The sequence below is a fragment of the Electrophorus electricus genome, chromosome 19 (genome assembly GCF_041902795.1).
Source record: "Electrophorus electricus isolate QZ-2024a chromosome 19, ASM4190279v1, whole genome shotgun sequence".
In the NCBI taxonomy this organism is placed as follows: domain Eukaryota; kingdom Metazoa; phylum Chordata; class Actinopteri; order Gymnotiformes; family Gymnotidae; genus Electrophorus; species Electrophorus electricus.
The window spans coordinates 7,513,046-7,534,774 of record NC_137515.1 but is presented as its reverse complement, the minus strand read 5'-3'; the positions used below and the strand labels follow the sequence as shown (position 1 = coordinate 7,534,774).

At 52.2% G+C, this 21,729-nt stretch overlaps 1 protein-coding gene across 17 annotated transcripts in view; it reads right to left on the bottom strand.

The window, feature by feature from the left end:
- Positions 1-21,729, bottom strand: part of strbp (spermatid perinuclear RNA binding protein) — a 113,188-nt gene that overhangs the window by 58,936 nt on the left and 32,523 nt on the right. For all 17 annotated transcript variants that reach the window (XR_014118736.1, XR_014118737.1, XM_081702811.1 and 14 more), the window contains one exon: positions 15,365-15,515. Coding sequence is in view for 15 of the 17 variants with exons in the window: in XM_081702811.1 (XP_081558937.1) it covers positions 15,365-15,367 (3 nt within the window). In the remaining 2 variants the exon portion in view is untranslated. The remainder of the gene's footprint in view (positions 1-15,364; positions 15,516-21,729) is intronic.

The following is a 21,729-nucleotide window of genomic DNA, read 5'->3' as shown; positions in this document are numbered from 1 at the left end:
TGTGTGTGTGTGTGTGTGTGCACGTGTCTGCCCGTGTGTGTGTGTGTGTGTGTGTGCACGTGTCTGCCCGTGTGTGTGTGTGTGTGTGTGTGCACGTGTCTGCCCGTGTGTGTGTGTGTGTGTGTGTGTGCACGTGTCTGCCCGTGTGTGTGTGTGTGTGTGTGTGCACGTGTCTGCCCGTGTGTGTGTGTGTGTGTGTGTGCACGTGTCTGCCCGTGTGTGTGTGTGTGTGTGTGTGTGCACGTGTCTGCCCGTGTGTGTGTGTGTGTGTGTGTGTGCACGTGTCTGCCCGTGTGTGTGTGTGTGTGTGTGTGCACGTGTCTGCCCGTGTGTGTGTGTGTGTGTGTGTGCACGTGTCTGCCCGTGTGTGTGTGTGTGTGCACGTGTCTGCCCGTGTGTGTGTGTGTGTGTGTGTGTGTGTGCACGTGTCTGCCCGTGTGTGTGTGTGTGTGCACGTGTCTGCCCGTGTGTGTGTGTGTGTGTGTGCACGTGTCTGCCCGTGTGTGTGTGTGTGCACGTGTCTGCCCGTGTGTGTGTGTGTGCACGTGTCTGCCCGTGTGTGTGTGTGTGTGTGTGCACGTGTCTGCCCGTGTGTGTGTGTGTGTGTGTGTGTGTGTGTGCACGTGTCTGCCCGTGTGTGTGTGTGTGTGCACGTGTCTGCCCGTGTGTGTGTGTGTGTGTGTGCACGTGTCTGCCCGTGTGTGTGTGTGTGCACGTGTCTGCCCGTGTGTGTGTGTGTGTGTGTGCACGTGTCTGCCCGTGTGTGTGTGTGTGTCTGCCCGTGTGTGTGTGTGTGTCTGCCCGTGTGTGTGTGTGTGTGCACGTGTCTGCCCGTGTGTGTGTGTGTGTGTGTGTGTGTGTGCACGTGTCTGCCCGTGTGTGTGTGTGTGTGTGTGTGTGCGTGTCTGCCCGTGTGTGTGTCTGCCCGTGTGTGTGTGTGTGTGTGTGTGTGCGTGTCTGCCCGTGTGTGTGTGTGTGTGTGTGTGTGTGTGTGTGTGTGTGTCTGCCCGTGTGTGTGTGTGTGTGTGTGTGTGTGTGTGTGTCTGCCCGTGTGTGTGTGTGTGTGTGTGCACGTGTTTGCCCGTGTGTGTGTGTGTGTGTGTGTGCACGTGTCTGCCCGTGTGTGTGTGTGTGTGTGCACGTGTCTGCCCGTGTGTGTGTGTGTGTGTGCACGTGTCTGCCCGTGTGTGTGTGTGTGTGTGCACGTGTCTGCCCGTGTGTGTGTGTGTGCACGTGTCTGCCCGTGTGTGTGTGTGTGCACGTGTCTGCCCGTGTGTGTGTGTGTGTGTGTGTGTGCACGTGTCTGCCCGTGTGTGTGTGTGTGTGTGTGTGTGCACGTGTCTGCCCGTGTGTGTGTGTGTGTGTGTGTGTGCACGTGTCTGCCCGTGTGTGTGTGTGTGTGTGTGTGTGCACGTGTCTGCCCGTGTGTGTGTGTGTGTGTGTGTGCACGTGTCTGCCCGTGTGTGTGTGTGTGTGTGTGTGCACGTGTCTGCCCGTGTGTGTGTGTGTGTGTGTGTGTGCACGTGTCTGCCCGTGTGTGTGTGTGTGTGTGTGTGCACGTGTCTGCCCGTGTGTGTGTGTGTGTGTGTGTGCACGTGTCTGCCCGTGTGTGTGTGTGTGTGTGTGTGTGCACGTGTCTGCCCGTGTGTGTGTGTGTGTGTGTGTGTGCACGTGTCTGCCCGTGTGTGTGTGTGTGTGTGTGTGCACGTGTCTGCCCGTGTGTGTGTGTGTGTGTGTGTGCACGTGTCTGCCCGTGTGTGTGTGTGTGTGCACGTGTCTGCCCGTGTGTGTGTGTGTGTGTGTGTGTGTGTGCACGTGTCTGCCCGTGTGTGTGTGTGTGTGCACGTGTCTGCCCGTGTGTGTGTGTGTGTGTGTGCACGTGTCTGCCCGTGTGTGTGTGTGTGCACGTGTCTGCCCGTGTGTGTGTGTGTGTGCACGTGTCTGCCCGTGTGTGTGTGTGTGTGTGTGCACGTGTCTGCCCGTGTGTGTGTGTGTGTGTGTGTGTGTGTGTGCACGTGTCTGCCCGTGTGTGTGTGTGTGTGCACGTGTCTGCCCGTGTGTGTGTGTGTGTGTGTGCACGTGTCTGCCCGTGTGTGTGTGTGTGTCTGCCCGTGTGTGTGTGTGTGTCTGCCCGTGTGTGTGTGTGTGTGCACGTGTCTGCCCGTGTGTGTGTGTGTGTGTGTGTGTGTGTGCACGTGTCTGCCCGTGTGTGTGTGTGTGTGTGTGTGTCGTGTCTGCCCGTGTGTGTGTCTGCCCGTGTGTGTGTGTGTGTGTGTGTGTGCGTGTCTGCCCGTGTGTGTGTGTGTGTGTGTGTGTGTGTGTGTGTGTGTGTCTGCCCGTGTGTGTGTGTGTGTGTGTGTGTGTGTGTGTGTCTGCCCGTGTGTGTGTGTGTGTGTGTGCACGTGTCTGCCCGTGTGTGTGTGTGTGTGTGTGCACGTGTCTGCCCGTGTGTGTGTGTGTGTGTGCACGTGTCTGCCCGTGTGTGTGTGTGTGTGTGCACGTGTCTGCCCGTGTGTGTGTGTGTGTGTGCACGTGTCTGCCCGTGTGTGTGTGTGTGTGTGCACGTGTCTGCCCGTGTGTGTGTGTGTGTGTGCACGTGTCTGCCCGTGTGTGTGTGTGTGTGTGCACGTGTCTGCCCGTGTGTGTGTGTGTGTGTGCACGTGTCTGCCCGTGTGTGTGTGTGTGTGTGCACGTGTCTGCCCGTGTGTGTGTGTGTGTGTGCACGTGTCTGCCCGTGTGTGTGTGTGTGTGTGCACGTGTCTGCCCGTGTGTGTGTGTGTGTGTGCACGTGTCTGCCCGTGTGTGTGTGTGTGTGTGCACGTGTCTGCCCGTGTGTGTGTGTGTGTGTGCACGTGTCTGCCCGTGTGTGTGTGTGTGTGTGCACGTGTCTGCCCGTGTGTGTGTGTGTGTGTGCACGTGTCTGCCCGTGTGTGTGTGTGTGTGTGCACGTGTCTGCCCGTGTGTGTGTGTGTGTGTGCACGTGCCTGCCCGTGTGTGTGTGTGTGTGTGTGTGTGTGTGTGTGTGTGCACGTGTCTGCCCGTGTGTGTGTGTGTGCACGTGTGTGTGCACGTGTCTGCCCGTGTGTGTGTGTGTGCACGTGTCTGCCCGTGTGTGTGTGTGTGCACGTGTCTGCCCGTGTGTGTGTGTGTGCACGTGTCTGCCCGTGTGTGTGTGTGTGCACGTGTCTGCCCGTGTGTGTGTGTGTGTGTGCACGTGTCTGCCCGTGTGTGTGTGTGTGCACGTGTCTGCCCGTGTGTGTGTGTGTGCACGTGTCTGCCCGTGTGTGTGTGTGTGCACGTGTCTGCCCGTGTGTGTGTGTGTGTGCACGTGTCTGCCCGTGTGTGTGTGTGTGTGCACGTGTCTGCCCGTGTGTGTGTGTGTGCACGTGTCTGCCCGTGTGTGTGTGTGTGCACGTGTCTGCCCGTGTGTGTGTGTGTGTGTGTGTGCACGTGTCTGCCCGTGTGTGTGTGTGTGTGTGTGTGTGCACGTGTCTGCCCGTGTGTGTGTGTGTGTGTGTGTGTGTGCACGTGTCTGCCCGTGTGTGTGTGTGTGTGTGTGCACGTGTCTGCCCGTGTGTGTGTGTGTGTGTGCACGTGTCTGCCCGTGTGTGTGTGTGTGTGTGTGCACGTGTCTGCCCGTGTGTGTGTGTGTGTGTGTGCACACGTGTCTGCCCGTGTGTGTGTGTGTGTGTGTGTGCACGTGTCTGCCCGTGTGTGTGTGTGTGCACGTGTCTGCCCGTGTGTGTGTGTGTGTGTACGTGTCTGCCCGTGTGTGTGTGTGTGTGTACGTGTCTGCCCGTGTGTGTGTGTGTGTGTACGTGTCTGCCCGTGTGTGTGTGTGTGTGTACGTGTCTGCCCGTGTGTGTGTGTGTGTGTACGTGTCTGCCCGTGTGTGTGTGTGTGTGTACGTGTCTGCCCGTGTGTGTGTGTGTGTGCACGTGTCTGCCCGTGTGTGTGTGTGTGTGCACGTGTCTGCCCGTGTGTGTGTGTGTGTGTGCACGTGCCTGCCCGTGTGTGTGTGTGTGTGTGTGTGTGTGTTGTGTGTGTGTGCACGTGCCTGCCCGTGTGTGTGTCTGTGTGTGTGTGTGTGTGTGCACGTGCCTGCCCGTGTGTGTGTGTGTGTGCACGTGTCTGCCCGTGTGTGTGTGTGTGTGTGTGTGCACGTGTCTGCCCGTGTGTGTGTGTGTGTGTGTGTGTGCACGTGTCTGCCCGTGTGTGTGTGTGTGTGTGTGTGTGTGCACGTGTCTGCCCGTGTGTGTGTGTGTGTGTGTGCACGTGTCTGCCCGTGTGTGTGTGTGTGCACGTGTCTGCCCGTGTGTGTGTGTGTGTGTGTGCACGTGTCTGCCCGTGTGTGTGTGTGTGTGTGTGCACGTGTCTGCCCGTGTGTGTGTGTGTGTGTGTGCACGTGTCTGCCCGTGTGTGTGTGTGTGTGTGCACGTGTCTGCCCGTGTGTGTGTGTGTGCACGTGTCTGCCCGTGTGTGTGTGTGTGTGTACGTGTCTGCCCGTGTGTGTGTGTGTGTGTAGTGTACGTGTCTGCCCGTGTGTGTGTGTGTGTGTACGTGTCTGCCCGTGTGTTGTGTGTGTGTGTACGTGTCTGCCCGTGTGTGTGTGTGTGTGTACGTGTCTGCCCGTGTGTGTGTGTGTGTGTACGTGTCTGCCCGTGTGTGTGTGTGTGTGTACGTGTCTGCCCGTGTGTGTGTGTGTGTGTACGTGTCTGCCCGTGTGTGTGTGTGTGTGTGTGCACGTGTCTGCCCGTGTGTGTGTGTGTGTGTGCACGTGCCTGCCCGTGTGTGTGTGTGTGTACGTGTCCTGCCCGTGTGTGTGTGTGTGTGCACGTGCCTGCCCGTGTGTTGTGTCTGTGTGTGTGTGTGTGTGTGCACGTGCCTGCCCGTGTGTGTGTGTGTGTGTGTGTGTGTGTGTGTGTGTGTGTGTGTGCACGTGCCTGCCCGTGTGTGTGTGTGTGTGTGTGTGTGTGTGCGTGTGTCTGCCCGTGTGTGTGTGTGTGCACGTGTCTGCCCGTGTGTGTGTGTGTGTGCACGTGTCTGCCCGTGTGTGTGTGTGTGTGTGCACGTGTCTGCCCGTGTGTGTGTGTGTGTGCACGTGTCTGCCCGTGTGTGTGTGTGTGTGCACGTGCCTGCCCGTGTGTGTGTGTGTGTGCACGTGCCTGCCCGTGTGTGTGTGTGTGCACGTGCCTGCCCGTGTGTGTGTGTGTGCACGTGCCTGCCCGTGTGTGTGTGTGTGTGCACGTGTCTGCCCGTGTGTGTGTGTGTGTGTGCACGTGTCTGCCCGTGTGTGTGTGTGTGTGTGTGCACGTGTCTGCCCGTGTGTGTGTGTGTGTGTGTGCACGTGTCTGCCCGTGTGTGTGTGTGTGTGTGTGTGCACGTGTCTGCCCGTGTGTGTGTGTGTGTGTGTGTGTGTGCACGTGTCTGCCCGTGTGTGTGTGTTGTGTGTGTGTGTGTGCACGTGTCTGCCCGTGTGTGTGTGTGTGTGTGTGCACGTGTCTGCCCGTGTGTGTGTGTGTGTGTGTGTGTCACGTGTCTGCCCGTGTGTGTGTGTGTGTGTGTGTGCACGTGTCTGCCCGTGTGTGTGTGTGTGTGTGTGCACGTGTCTGCCCGTGTGTGTGTGTGTGTGTGTGCACGTGTCTGCCCGTGTGTGTGTGTGTGTGTGTGCACGTGTCTGCCCGTGTGTGTGTGTGTGTGCACGTGTCTGCCCGTGTGTGTGTGTGTGCACGTGTCTGCCCGTGTGTGTGTGTGTGTGTGTGTGCACGTGTCTGCCCGTGTGTGTGTGTGTGTGTGTGTGTGCACGTGTCTGCCCGCGTGTGTGTGTGTGTGTGTGTGTGCACGTGTCTGCCCGTGTGTGTGTGTGTGTGTGTGTGTGCACGTGTCTGCCCGTGTGTGTGTGTGTGTGTGTGTGCACGTGTCTGCCCGTGTGTGTGTGTGTGCACGTGTCTGCCCGTGTGTGTGTGTGTGCACGTGTCTGCCCGTGTGTGTGTGTGTGTGTGTGTGCACGTGTCTGCCCGTGTGTGTGTGTGTGTGTGTGTGTGCACGTGTCTGCCCGTGTGTGTGTGTGTGTGTGTGTGTGCACGTGTCTGCCCGTGTGTGTGTGTGTGTGTGTGCACGTGTCTGCCCGTGTGTGTGTGTGTGTGTGTGCACGTGTCTGCCCGTGTGTGTGTGTGTGTGTGCACGTGTCTGCCCGTGTGTGTGTGTGTGTGCACGTGTCTGCCCGTGTGTGTGTGTGTGTGTGTTTGTGCACGTGTCTGCCCGTGTGTGTGTGTGTGTGTGCACGTGTCTGCCCGTGTGTGTGTGTGTGTGTGTGTGTGTGTGTGTGCACGTGTCTGCCCGTGTGTGTGTGTGTGCACGTGTCTGCCCGTGTGTGTGTGTGTGCACGTGTCTGCCCGTGTGTGTGTGTGTGTGTGTGTGTGCACGTGTCTGCCCGTGTGTGTGTGTGTGTGTGTGTGCACGTGTCTGCCCGTGTGTGTGTGTGTGTGTGTGTGCACGTGTCTGCCCGTGTGTGTGTGTGTGTGTGCACGTGTCTGCCCGTGTGTGTGTGTGTGCACGTGTCTGCCCGTGTGTGTGTGTGTGTGTGTGTGCACGTGTCTGCCCGTGTGTGTGTGTGTGTGTGTGTGTGCACGTGTCTGCCCGTGTGTGTGTGTGTGTGCACGTGTCTGCCCGTGTGTGTGTGTGTGTGTGCACGTGTCTGCCCGTGTGTGTGTGTGTGTGTGTGCACGTGTCTGCCCGTGTGTGTGTGTGTGTGTGTGCACGTGTCTGCCCGTGTGTGTGTGTGTGTGTGTGCACGTGTCTGCCCGTGTGGTGTGTGTGTGTGTGTGCACGTGTCTGCCCGTGTGTGTGTGTGTGTGTGTGCACGTGTCTGCCCGTGTGTGTGTGTGTGTGTGTGCACGTGTCTGCCCGTGTGTGTGTGTGTGTGTGTGTGTGTGCACGTGTCTGCCCGTGTGTGTGTGTGTGTGTGTGTGTGTGCACGTGTCTGCCCGTGTGTGTGTGTGTGTGTGTGTGCACGTGTCTGCCCGTGTGTGTGTGTGTGTGTGTGCACGTGTCTGCCCGTGTGTGTGTGTGTGTGTGTGTGTGCACGTGTCTGCCCGTGTGTGTGTGTGTGTGTGTGTGCACGTGTCTGCCCGTGTGTGTGTGTGTGTGTGTACGTGTCTGCCCGTGTGTGTGTGTGTGTGTGCACGTGTCTGCCCGTGTGTGTGTGTGTGTGTACGTGTCTGCCCGTGTGTGTGTGTGTGTGTCACGTGTCTGCCCGTGTGTGTGTGTGTGTGTGACGTGTCTGCCCGTGTGTGTGTGTGTGTGTGTACGTGTCTGCCCGTGTGTGTGTGTGTGTGCACGTGTCTGCCCGTGTGTGTGTGTGTGTGTGTGCACGTGTCTGCCCGTGTGTGTGTGTGTGTGTGTGCACGTGTCTGCCCGTGTGTGTGTGTGTGTGCACGTGTCTGCCCGTGTGTGTGTGTGTGTGTGTGCACGTGTCTGCCCGTGTGTGTGTGTGTGTGTGTGCACGTGTCTGCCCGTGTGTGTGTGTGTGTGCACGTGTCTGCCCGTGTGTGTGTGTGTGTGTGTGCACGTGTCTGCCCGTGTGTGTGTGTGTGTGTGTGCACGTGTCTGCCCGTGTGTGTGTGTGTGTGTGTACGTGTCTGCCCGTGTGTGTGTGTGTGTGTGTGCACGTGTCTGCCCGTGTGTGTGTGTGTGTGTGTGCACGTGTCTGCCCGTGTGTGTGTGTGTGTGTGCACGTGTCTGCCCGTGTGTGTGTGTGTGTGTGTGCACGTGTCTGCCCGTGTGTGTGTGTGTGTGTGTGCACGTGTCTGCCCGTGTGTGTGTGTGTGTGTGTGCACGTGTCTGCCCGTGTGTGTGTGTGTGTGTGTGCACGTGTCTGCCCGTGTGTGTGTGTGTGTGTGTGCACGTGTCTGCCCGTGTGTGTGTGTGTGTGTGTGCACGTGTCTGCCCGTGTGTGTGTGTGTGTGTGTGTGTGCACGTGTCTGCCCGTGTGTGTGTGTGTGTGTGTGTGCACGTGTCTGCCCGTGTGTGTGTGTGTGTGTGTGTGCACGTGTCTGCCCGTGTGTGTGTGTGTGTGTGTGTGCACGTGTCTGCCCGTGTGTGTGTGTGTGTGTGTGCACGTGTCTGCCCGTGTGTGTGTGTGTGTGTGTGTGCACGTGTCTGCCCGTGTGTGTGTGTGTGTGTGTGTGTGCACGTGTCTGCCCGTGTGTGTGTGTGTGTGTGTGTGCACGTGTCTGCCCGTGTGTGTGTGTGTGTGTGTGTGCACGTGTCTGCCCGTGTGTGTGTGTGTGTGTGTGTGCACGTGTCTGCCCGTGTGTGTGTGTGTGTGTGTGTGCACGTGTCTGCCCGTGTGTGTGTGTGTGTGTGTGTGCACGTGTCTGCCCGTGTGTGTGTGTGTGTGTGTGTGCACGTGTCTGCCCGTGTGTGTGTGTGTGTGTGTGTGCACGTGTCTGCCCGTGTGTGTGTGTGTGTGTGTGTGCACGTGTCTGCCCGTGTGTGTGTGTGTGTGTGTGCACGTGTCTGCCCGTGTGTGTGTGTGTGTGTGTGTGCACGTGTCTGCCCGTGTGTGTGTGTGTGTGTGTGCACGTGTCTGCCCGTGTGTGTGTGTGTGTGTGTGCACGTGTCTGCCCGTGTGTGTGTGTGTGTGTGTGCACGTGTCTGCCCGTGTGTGTGTGTGTGCACGTGTCTGCCCGTGTGTGTGTGTGTGTGTGCACGTGTCTGCCCGTGTGTGTGTGTGTGTGTGCACGTGTCTGCCCGTGTGTGTGTGTGTGCACGTGTCTGCCCGTGTGTGTGTGTGTGCACGTGTCTGCCCGTGTGTGTGTGTGTGTGTGTGTGTGCACGTGTCTGCCCGTGTGTGTGTGTGTGTGTGTGTGTGCACGTGTCTGCCCGTGTGTGTGTGTGTGTGTGTGTGTGCACGTGTCTGCCCGTGTGTGTGTGTGTGTGTGTGTGCACGTGTCTGCCCGTGTGTGTGTGTGTGTGTGTGTGCACGTGTCTGCCCGTGTGTGTGTGTGTGTGTGTGTGTGCACGTGTCTGCCCGTGTGTGTGTGTGTGTGTGTGTGCACGTGTCTGCCCGTGTGTGTGTGTGTGTGTGTGTGCACGTGTCTGCCCGTGTGTGTGTGTGTGTGTGTGTGTGCACGTGTCTGCCGTGTGTGTGTGTGTGTGTGTGTGTGCACGTGTCTGCCCGTGTGTGTGTGTGTGTGTGTGTGCACGTGTCTGCCCGTGTGTGTGTGTGTGTGTGTGTGCACGTGTCTGCCCGTGTGTGTGTGTGTGTGCACGTGTCTGCCCGTGTGTGTGTGTGTGTGTGTGTGTGTGTGCACGTGTCTGCCCGTGTGTGTGTGTGTGTGCACGTGTCTGCCCGTGTGTGTGTGTGTGTGTGTGCACGTGTCTGCCCGTGTGTGTGTGTGTGCACGTGTCTGCCCGTGTGTGTGTGTGTGCACGTGTCTGCCCGTGTGTGTGTGTGTGTGTGTGCACGTGTCTGCCCGTGTGTGTGTGTGTGTGTGTGTGTGTGTGTGCACGTGTCTGCCCGTGTGTGTGTGTGTGTGCACGTGTCTGCCCGTGTGTGTGTGTGTGTGTGTGCACGTGTCTGCCCGTGTGTGTGTGTGTGCACGTGTCTGCCCGTGTGTGTGTGTGTGTGTGTGCACGTGTCTGCCCGTGTGTGTGTGTGTGTCTGCCCGTGTGTGTGTGTGTGTCTGCCCGTGTGTGTGTGTGTGTGCACGTGTCTGCCCGTGTGTGTGTGTGTGTGTGTGTGTGTGTGCACGTGTCTGCCCGTGTGTGTGTGTGTGTGTGTGTGTGCGTGTCTGCCCGTGTGTGTGTCTGCCCGTGTGTGTGTGTGTGTGTGTGTGTGCGTGTCTGCCCGTGTGTGTGTGTGTGTGTGTGTGTGTGTGTGTGTGTGTGTCTGCCCGTGTGTGTGTGTGTGTGTGTGTGTGTGTGTGTGTCTGCCCGTGTGTGTGTGTGTGTGTGTGCACGTGTTTGCCCGTGTGTGTGTGTGTGTGTGTGTGCACGTGTCTGCCCGTGTGTGTGTGTGTGTGTGCACGTGTCTGCCCGTGTGTGTGTGTGTGTGTGCACGTGTCTGCCCGTGTGTGTGTGTGTGTGTGCACGTGTCTGCCCGTGTGTGTGTGTGTGCACGTGTCTGCCCGTGTGTGTGTGTGTGCACGTGTCTGCCCGTGTGTGTGTGTGTGTGTGTGTGTGCACGTGTCTGCCCGTGTGTGTGTGTGTGTGTGTGTGTGCACGTGTCTGCCCGTGTGTGTGTGTGTGTGTGTGTGTGCACGTGTCTGCCCGTGTGTGTGTGTGTGTGTGTGTGTGCACGTGTCTGCCCGTGTGTGTGTGTGTGTGTGTGTGCACGTGTCTGCCCGTGTGTGTGTGTGTGTGTGTGTGCACGTGTCTGCCCGTGTGTGTGTGTGTGTGTGTGTGTGCACGTGTCTGCCCGTGTGTGTGTGTGTGTGTGTGTGCACGTGTCTGCCCGTGTGTGTGTGTGTGTGTGTGTGCACGTGTCTGCCCGTGTGTGTGTGTGTGTGTGTGTGTGCACGTGTCTGCCCGTGTGTGTGTGTGTGTGTGTGTGTGCACGTGTCTGCCCGTGTGTGTGTGTGTGTGTGTGTGCACGTGTCTGCCCGTGTGTGTGTGTGTGTGTGTGTGCACGTGTCTGCCCGTGTGTGTGTGTGTGTGCACGTGTCTGCCCGTGTGTGTGTGTGTGTGTGTGTGTGTGTGCACGTGTCTGCCCGTGTGTGTGTGTGTGTGCACGTGTCTGCCCGTGTGTGTGTGTGTGTGTGTGCACGTGTCTGCCCGTGTGTGTGTGTGTGCACGTGTCTGCCCGTGTGTGTGTGTGTGCACGTGTCTGCCCGTGTGTGTGTGTGTGTGTGTGTGCACGTGTCTGCCCGTGTGTGTGTGTGTGTGTGTGTGTGTGTGTGCACGTGTCTGCCCGTGTGTGTGTGTGTGTGCACGTGTCTGCCCGTGTGTGTGTGTGTGTGTGTGCACGTGTCTGCCCGTGTGTGTGTGTGTGTCTGCCCGTGTGTGTGTGTGTGTCTGCCCGTGTGTGTGTGTGTGTGCACGTGTCTGCCCGTGTGTGTGTGTGTGTGTGTGTGTGTGTGCACGTGTCTGCCCGTGTGTGTGTGTGTGTGTGTGTGTGCGTGTCTGCCCGTGTGTGTGTCTGCCCGTGTGTGTGTGTGTGTGTGTGTGTGCGTGTCTGCCCGTGTGTGTGTGTGTGTGTGTGTGTGTGTGTGTGTGTGTGTCTGCCCGTGTGTGTGTGTGTGTGTGTGTGTGTGTGTGTGTCTGCCCGTGTGTGTGTGTGTGTGTGTGCACGTGTCTGCCCGTGTGTGTGTGTGTGTGTGTGCACGTGTCTGCCCGTGTGTGTGTGTGTGTGTGCACGTGTCTGCCCGTGTGTGTGTGTGTGTGTGCACGTGTCTGCCCGTGTGTGTGTGTGTGTGTGCACGTGTCTGCCCGTGTGTGTGTGTGTGTGTGCACGTGTCTGCCCGTGTGTGTGTGTGTGTGTGCACGTGTCTGCCCGTGTGTGTGTGTGTGTGTGCACGTGTCTGCCCGTGTGTGTGTGTGTGTGTGCACGTGTCTGCCCGTGTGTGTGTGTGTGTGTGCACGTGTCTGCCCGTGTGTGTGTGTGTGTGTGCACGTGTCTGCCCGTGTGTGTGTGTGTGTGTGCACGTGTCTGCCCGTGTGTGTGTGTGTGTGTGCACGTGTCTGCCCGTGTGTGTGTGTGTGTGTGCACGTGTCTGCCCGTGTGTGTGTGTGTGTGTGCACGTGTCTGCCCGTGTGTGTGTGTGTGTGTGCACGTGTCTGCCCGTGTGTGTGTGTGTGTGTGCACGTGTCTGCCCGTGTGTGTGTGTGTGTGTGCACGTGTCTGCCCGTGTGTGTGTGTGTGTGTGCACGTGTCTGCCCGTGTGTGTGTGTGTGTGTGCACGTGTCTGCCCGTGTGTGTGTGTGTGTGTGCACGTGTCTGCCCGTGTGTGTGTGTGTGTGTGCACGTGTCTGCCCGTGTGTGTGTGTGTGTGCACGTGTCTGCCCGTGTGTGTGTGTGTGTGCACGTGTCTGCCCGTGTGTGTGTGTGTGTGCACGTGTCTGCCCGTGTGTGTGTGTGTGTGCACGTGTCTGCCCGTGTGTGTGTGTGTGTGCACGTGTCTGCCCGTGTGTGTGTGCACGTGTCTGCCCGTGTGTGTGTGTGTGTGCGCACGTGTCTGCCCGTGTGTGTGTGTGTGTGTGTGCGCACGTGTCTGCCCGTGTGTGTGTGTGTGTGTGCACGTGTCTGCCCGTGTGTGTGTGTGTGCACGTGTCTGCCCGTGTGTGTGTGTGTGCACGTGTCTGCCCGTGTGTGTGTGTGCGCATGTGTGTGCCTGCCCGTGTGTGTGTGTGCGCGCATGTGTGTGCCTGCCCGTGTGTGTGTGTGTGTGTGTGTGCCTGCCCGTGTGTGTGTGTGTGTGTGTGTGCCTGCCCGTGTGTGTGTGTGTGTGTGCCTGCCCGTGTGTGTGTGTGTGTGTGAGCATGCCCGTGTGTGTGTGCCCGTGTGTGTGTGAACATGCCCGTGTGTGTGTGTGTGTGTGTGTGTGTGTGTGTGTGTGTGTGTATGCGTGTGTTCATGCCCGCGTGTGTTTGTGTGTGTATGTGTGTGTAAAACAGAGTAAAGTTTATGAGGCGTTACTAATAGGGGCCTGCATGTGGCCATAAAGCCCAGCTTTTGAAATATGTAACAATGTGTTCAACAGTTGAGGAGGGGCATGTGAATCACTTGCAGCTGTGAGCACACAAAAAAATACACACTCACACACAGGCATATTTTCTCTCTCTCTCTCTCTCTCTCTCTCTCACACACACACATCACTTTATTAGTTACACCTATGTAAATAGCTGTACACTTTTTCAGTGTTCAGTGTTTTTCAGTTCAGTGTACTTAAATTAAGTTTTCTGTATAATTGGGTCATGTTCCCAGTCGCCTCGATTTTTAAAAACAGAATAAGGGATGTGTGAATATTCTGGGTATGTATATGCAAATGCAACTGCATGTTTTATGCAACATTGTTAAGTGTTCGTTTTATGTGTATGTACAGCATAATTGCATATTAAATGCTTCCTTTGATTAACACCATGTCACTCATGACAGCTGTCATAAGACAAGACTGGACTGTCAAGACTGCAGTCAGTCACATGACTACAGGGTTCAGGACTGTGGTGCAGTCAGTCACATGACTACAGGGTTCAGGACTGTGGTGCAGTCAGTCACATGACTGCAGGGGACAAGAATGGAGAATTACAATTTAGACTGTAAAATCTGTGGGAGCCTGATAGCTTCTGTTATGGAGCAAGTGCACCTACTTAAGTGGTCAATCATTGTAGACCCATTTACTGGTAGACGTTCAACAGATCCAGCTCAGGTACTGGTAGACGTTCAACAGATCCAGCTCAGGTACTGGTAGACGTTCAACAGATCCAGCTCAGGTACTGGTAGAAGTTAATTCAGTCCCAGACCGTCTAGATGTGGCTGGTTTCATTTGTGCCTTTCGTAACTGAGTGTCTGTGTGTTTTGCATGTGTGAGTGTGTCTGTGTGTATATATGTGAGTGTGTCTGTGTGTATATGTGAGTGTGTTAAACTGATGCAGTAATGCTTTGCAGATAACCCCCACACACACACACACACACTCCCCCTGCAATGAATCGATGAATACAAACATGAGAGAGATGGAGAGAGAAAGAGAGAAATAGAGAAGGGGTGTGTGTGTGTGTGTGTGTGTGTGTGTGTGTGTGTGTGTGTGTATAAGCATGTTAAACTGATGCAGTAATACTTAGCAGATAAACTGCATCACACTTCATTCCAGTCTTAACTACCTGACCACAACACAACAGCTCCACACAAACACACAAGCAATCAGAGAGAACACTGAACATGTCACTAAGCCTTGAGTGATTTGAAACACCCCCACATCTTACATACCCATACCCACTCACATCCATACAGCCACACACACACACACACACACACACACATCCACACACTCACACCCAGACACCCATGCAGTGTGTACATACGCTCTGTGTCAGTACCGTGTGCAAGCGCGCATGTGTGTTAGTGCTGTGTGCATGCGTGCATGCATGCGTGCGTACATGTGTGCGTGTTAGTGCTGTGTGCATGAGTGTATGTTCGTGTGTGCCGTGTGCACATTTGGTCTCCCTTCCACCTTGACCAGTGCTGGAAAAGAAAAGAAAAGAAAAGAAAAGAAAAGAAAAGAGACCAAGGTCACCCCCCCCACACACACACACACTCTCTCTGCCATGAGTCAATGAAGACACAGACGTAAGAGGAGAGAGAGAGAGAAACAGAGAGATGGAGAGAGAAAGAGAGAAGGTGCGCGCGTGTGTGTGTGTGTGTGTGTGCGCGTGCGTGTGTGTGTGCGCGCGTGCGTGTGTGTGTGTGCGCACACACATGTGTGCGTGTTAGTTAGTGCTGTGCTGACTTGGCTGAGTGAGTTATTCATGAGGCTTCCTCCTCCTGCTCCCAGAACCTTTAATAATTCAGACAGCACAGCACAACCCCCCCCCCCCCACACACACACACACACACCCACTCCCCTGAGACTACTCCACCATGCCGCAGGGCTCAACCATTCATCAACCCCCCACCCCAGCTCCCACCCCCCTTCTCTCTCTCTCTCTCTCTCTCTACCAGCTGAATAAGAAACCTTTCTCTGGCTGAGGCACTGATCTGTCTCCATGTCTTCATCTCTGACATGTTTAGGCTGGTGTCAGATCTGGACCACAGACGTATGTGTATCAATAACAGCCCTCTGAGTGTGAGCTGGACCCTAACCCCGCAGCCTTGAGAGTGTGAGCTGGGCCCTAACCCCCACAACCTTCATAGTGTGAGCTGGATCCTAACCCCGCGACCTTCAGAGTGTGAGCTGGACCCTAACCCTGCCTGCTGCTCATGCTGATTGAATAGATAACGGCATATTTATGGAACTGGCAATCAGCTGGTGACAATGACCACAAAGTCTAATTAAAGATTATATCTAAGTTAAGTCAGAAAGGATCTTACATATCATGTTTATAGTGAAAATGTACTGGAAAACAGGATACTTATACAAGTTAACAGGACCACACCTACATTACTCAAATGAAGGACATTCACAGGCAGTCCTCGAAGAAAATGTCCTTGGAAAAATATATTACTGATAATTAATAATAATAGATAATTAAAATATTATATAAATGTCATTATATTGTTCAGCCTTAGAAATCAGGAAAGGATGTTGTCACTTTCTCACACACACACACACACACACACACACACACACACACACACACACACACACACACACACACACACACACACACACACACACACACACACAGCTCAGAAAAGCATTTTACCATAGCTGCTGGTGACCTTGGGGCCGTGTCTCCCTTTAACTACGTTCTGTGTTTGCGTGTGCAAGCACTGTGTGTGGGGACAGGGGTCTCTGGATACCCCCTCCTCATGCGCTCGCCTCTCAGACCCCGTTGCACCCTACACCGCCCAGACCTGAGAGAAAGAGAGAGAGAAAATTGAGAATACTGATTAGGTCAGCAAATGGTGATTCTGTCATCAGCACTCACGTGTTCTTTCAGGGCGACACAGGTATTAAATAGGTAAGAGCACCAGCTCAGACCTCAGCAGGAATCATAGCTCCACCCATCCCGGAGGACCATATGCTACCACACCTCAACCTCCGCTTCCTGGAGACAATTGTTTCCACCCACGCATGCACACTTTGCTCTCTCTCTCTCTCTCACATACCATGAGTGAAAAACAGGGCATTACTCTCACTATTAAACACACACACACACACACACCCCATCCACAGCAAAAAGAAAGAAAATCTTGAAAATCCAACAAAGTCAACTTCTCTCCTGGCTCTCACACTCTTTCATGCTTCTGTCGTCATCTCTCTCTCTCTCTCTCTCTCTCTCTCTCTCTCTCTCCACCTGTGTGTGTCTCTGTCCATCCCCTATTCCTGCCGCTATTCCGCCAGCCGTTCTTCCTTAGTACTCCGTGGATACAGTGTGATCAGGGCTCTAGTTAGTGTGTGTGTGTGTGTGTGTGTGTGTGTGTGTGTGTGTGTGTGTCTGAAGGTGGACACTTGTCCTCAACGCTCATACCACAGCACACAGCTGCAAGCCAGCCATCATTAACATGGGTGACAAACACACACAATCAACCTAAGGGTTTCAAGATTAGACTTCAGACACACACAAACACTAAAACACAAGCGCACATGCAGTCGCAACATTGTAAGCTGGCTCAGCTCTCCTTGATTTGAGCATTTGTTGAAACAAAGAGAGACGGGTCAAGGCTGAGGAGAAAGGTCTTCGATCTGACTTTAGCAGCTGCAGGGCCTACAGGCTCACCCTAAACTCTCAATGTCTTAGTCTGTCCTACAACAATAACGGCTATCTAATATAGAATGGATGGAACTGCTGAGAGCCAGAATGTTTACCAACTGGAAAACCCATGTTCAAGGCCAGGCGTGGTTAATGCGTGGATACTGCCCCGTGCCCTGTGTAGTTACCATGTGGTTACTGCCCCGTGCCCTGTGTAGTTACTGTGTTGAACAAGCGGGTAACTCAGTACTTAATAAATCAGCGCACAATAATTCCAGCTGGGTGCACTAAAATGACAATGACGCACAAATATCCCTTAATTGTGAGTCGTATTAAGATGAATAATATTCATTATATTATTGACACACACACACATGCAATACAATGAAAGGCCAACCCGTATTCAAAACATCTCTTTTTCAGAAATTGTTAGAAAAAGGATGAAGCTGCAATTAATAATCAGTACAGTTCCTTTGTGCTGCAGTAGAACACTGAAAAACAGAACCATTACTCTTCTAGACCTTACATCAAGACCTCAATTAGAAGAGAAAAAACATTCAAACATAAAACAGAATCTACTCCAATTCCATTCAGGTGGGTCTAGGTGTGACTAGGAGGAAGAGGGTGTGCTCCACAGGGGCCCAGTTCAGGGTGATCAGGAGGGTGGAGTTTGTGGAGAGCGATTGGCACTGGAATACCCACCTCCCCCTGGCTTGGCAGGAAGAGCTAATGAATCTTTCAGAGTAGATGGCCCTGCTTAGAGACTAAAACAATAATCCAATCACTAATCACTAATCAATCACTTCTAAACAGGTACTAAATTACTAAAAAGGTACGAGTGTGCACTCACTCACTCAGAAAAAGAGCCTGAATATGTAAAAAACACAAACAAACAACAATAAATTGTCCCGTCCTGCTGCCCCCCGTCTTCACGTCCTACCATGGTTTGTGGTTGGCATTAAGCGTGCCCGAGCCCTCCCGCTCTCCCAGGAGCAGCTCTGGACTGCCCACCAAACCCTGAGCTCCTACACGGGTTGCCAGATCAGCGGTGGACTCCTCTGTGTCTGTTTTATAAAAGTCCCAACTTTAATGAATAGCACTGGTGGCAACCAAGCAGCTGCTGAGCAGGGCCTTCACCACATCCTGAGTGAGAAAAACAGCTCAGCTATTTCCCCAGTGGTAATGGAGTGAGTTGACAACACCCCTACTGCAGTAATCATATGTGGGGTATTTTTAGGCAGCTGTTCCTCACCTCAACCTTTAGGAATGCTCAAACATTGACTGGCACGTGAGTGTTTACCTATGTATAATTACAATACACACAAAAAAAAAAAAAAACTAAATGTAGTAGGGTTCTAAGGTCCACCTTAGAAGCAATGGTTTTGTGCATCTAACATCCTAAAATACATTTTTATACTAATTCAGTATTCTATGGGCCCAAACCTCAATTCTCCCCACAGGCAATTACGGGTCTCTAAAAGGCTCCATTTCTCCATCACTATTAATGGTGCATTACTGCCGGGAATATTTGAAAGCTCTGTTAATTTACATGAGTTTCTGAACTGGGGTCTGCATATATATATATATATATATATATAAAAACAGGGCTTATCATTAAGTTATGCTATCTTGAAGTCTTTATTAATGTACTGAATCACATTACACTATACAAGAAAGAACTCCTCCATAAACTGCTAGTAGACACAGGAACATAGCAGTGCATTAGAATAAGGGGAAGAGCCTTATTCATTAATTTACATCACACACACACACAGACACAGACACACACAGACACACACACACACACACACACACACACACACACACACACACACAGTGCGGTTAGAATAAGGGGAAGAGCCTTTTTCATTTCATTTACAATCACCCCTGGGTCGGGCACTAGGGGTTAATAGCAACAAAGACTGAAGAGAAGAACAGACCCACAGTAATCCCAGCTGGAGCGCAGACAACTAATTGGAGGGGTATGTGGGGAGTGGGCTCTATCTGTGACCCGTACCATTATCCCTCATACCACCCTGCCTCCTCTCAAATCTTACTCTTACATATTTCATTTTGTGTGAGTTGTTGATGTGCGCATGTACCACTTTTAATCAAAGTGATCACAATCCTTAATTTCTAACTTAAGAAAATAGAAGTCATTAATGCATCTCTGAAGGGCTTAACAAAATGTGACTTCTTTTAAATTAACCACAATTTACATGATATCAAGACAGACAACTTGATGGACGTAAATAATACATTTATTAAATACAAAACTACTCTTAAACAATCCATATATTTACAATTGTCGGCAAGCTAGAGAGTGGGCACCTGCATGTAGGTGTGTGCATACTTGTGCAAGCATGCGCGCATGATGTCGCACTAGGTAGAGGTTTAATAGCATAACAACATGGCTGTATGTTAATGAGCTCAGATGGCTTTGTTCTAGCATTATCGCAGGACAAAGGATAGTGGTGGTGAGTTTCAACAAATGAACAAAGTCAGTATTGTGTTTCAGCCTTGTAAAGGTGAAATAATGAGATATTGCATGCGTCAGTAAAGAGATCACGTACAAAGAGGAAAGACAATATTCAGTGTGCACAAATTTTGAGTTTAGATTACCTAAACGTATGAGTTTAGATTGCATAAACAAATATAAGTTTAGATTACCTAAACATATATGGTGCCAACCAAAACCACAAACACAGTTAACCAATGTCCAGGTGTTGCAGTCTCAGGCATTTTTTTTTTTTCGTTTTTTTTTCTGTAGTTTACCGAAAAGGGAAAAAATAAAATTATAAAATTATATATCAAATTAAGAAATAAACCTTTTGCAATATTGATTAAGGTTGCTGAGCCTCAATCTGACATAGCTGCATACAATTCTGAGCTCAATAATTTCTACAAGACAACTAAAAACCTGCCGACATATGATTTTCAGACAACTAACCGAAGCTCAGTATCCTACCAGTATTTATCCCACCATGGATTCCCAGTCATTTGCTTGTGTCGAATGTGGCAGGTTTAGTGACTCCTCCTCTGTCATTAGCGATGGACTGTGAGAAGTGTAGATCATTAGGCCTTTGAAACGACAAAATGCAAAACTGAAGTCCTCATCAAGCTGGAGAGCAGACTGTAGCATGTAGTCTAGCAGGCCCAGATGCCACAGGCATCGATCGTGAGCCCCCGGCTCCGACATTTAAGCCCTTACAGCAGGGCGAACGGGTGACATCTCTGTCGCATGGCCGCGGGGCTGAGCACCATTCATTTCAGGCTTGCTTGTCCAGCAGGTTTGTCCCACTCAGTGAAACACTTGATGAGCAGCCCGCTGAAAGAGCTGAGGTTACAGGACACGCTCAGCTTCAGTATGTGAACTTAGCGATGCCCCTAGAGACCCCGGTAGCCATAGTGAAATGTATCCTGGGGAATTAAAGCGGGACAGCGTCCACCCCTCATGGGATGCGATGCTGCTCTCATTCCTGTATGCATAGTGGCTTTATAGAGGTCGTGCAGGAGTAGTGGCAGTTAAGGGGGAGCGACTATCCAGAACTGAGGCCAGGCAGCAGCCCAACAGGCAAATCCTTGATTTATGAAATGTTTCATTGACAAAACTTAAAATTTTAGGAAAACAATTAATTGCGCTCCCTTTTCTCTAAAATGGAGAAGACAAATTGTCTTGAGGAGGTCATTTCTTTGATAAATTCATCTAAATCCTCCTAGTGTATACTTGATCCAGTCCCAACTTGTTTACCCAAAGAACTACTGCCCATTAGTATAGAACCTATGCTTACTACAAGCTGCATTTGTCTCTGCCTGGACTGTATTCCCAGACCATTAAAACTTGCAGTTATTAAACCACCATTTCAAAAACCCAATCTTAATCCCCATGAGCTGTCCAATTACAGGCCTAATTACTTCCCTTTATTTCTAAAGCACTAGACAAAGCAGTTTCATTACAATTATGTTCCTATTTGCAGACAAATTATATCCATTACTTATTTCAGTCTGGATTTAGACCAAATCACAGCACTGAAACTGCACGCTGAGAGCCACATTTGATACCACTGACCACATCATCTTATTGGGCGAGGTGGAAACACTCACCGACATTAGAAGTCAAGCACTCTCCTGGTTGAAATCTTATTTTGACAGACTTATCAATTTGTCTTTCGGCATAATGAATAATGAATGTTGAGCATAAAAAAATAAAAATATGGTGTTCCACAAGGGTCAGTACTGGGGCCTTATTATTCTCATTATATATGCTACCATTACGCTCAATATCTCATAAGCATAGTAGCTTCCATTGTTACATGGATGATAGTTATATAGATCAGCTAATCTGATGATGCCCATACACTTACATTTGAGGACTGTGTAACAACAACAACAACAACAACAACAACAACAACAACAACAAAAAGGAACGCAAGAACTGTCCTTCTGAACTCCAAAAATGGGAGGTGCTAGTACTTGGACCCAAGACTGCAAGAAGCAAATTGTCCAATATTCTACTAAACCAAGATGGCTCAACATACAAAACTGTTATAAAAACATAGGTGCTATTACTGACTCTGATCTCTCATTTGACCACATTAGTCCTGTTCTTTCAGATTGGTCTCTCTGGACAGTGGTCACCCTCTGGTCCTCCCTTTAAATTATACTGCTACAGATAAACCTGCCAGAGCTGCATGCTGATCACAGACATGTCTACTGAATAATGGGCTGTGCATGTTTTCATCTTTATAGCTCTAACTATAGGTCTTTCTGTTTTATTTGCATGTTACTGTGGAGATAATGCCAACACTGGACTACACTTGCTCATCGGTGACAAAGCATCCAAATTAACGCCAGGAAATGTGTCAGCAGATGGACTGATGCTGTCATATCCACACAGCCATCACATCTACTCCTACAGATGCTGATACAGCTCGCCCACCCTACACCCACTCGAGTAGCTGAGACTCCCACATCTACACTGAAGGGGCTACTTGGATTAAACATAATAAAGCAGGAACTGTTTATTAGCTGGGCCGCCCAATGGAGGATGGGTTCCCTCTTGAGTCTTGGTCCTCCCAATGTTTCTTCCTTAATTCCATCTAGGGAGTTTTTCCTTGTCACTGTCACCTCTGGATGGCTCATTAGGGATCTGGACTCATACATTCCTAAAGCTGTTTTGTGAGAACATGTGTTGTAAAAAGAACTATATAAACAAATTTTACTAAATAAAAAGCTATATAAATACCTTTGACATGGAATGCGTTCCATGTGGTGCCAGTGAAAGAAACTCTTTTTGAGGTCTTGGTAGAAGGGAAAACCAGAGAGACTGAAGCTCTGCTTGAATTAAACACCTAGATATTTAAACACCTAGGTGC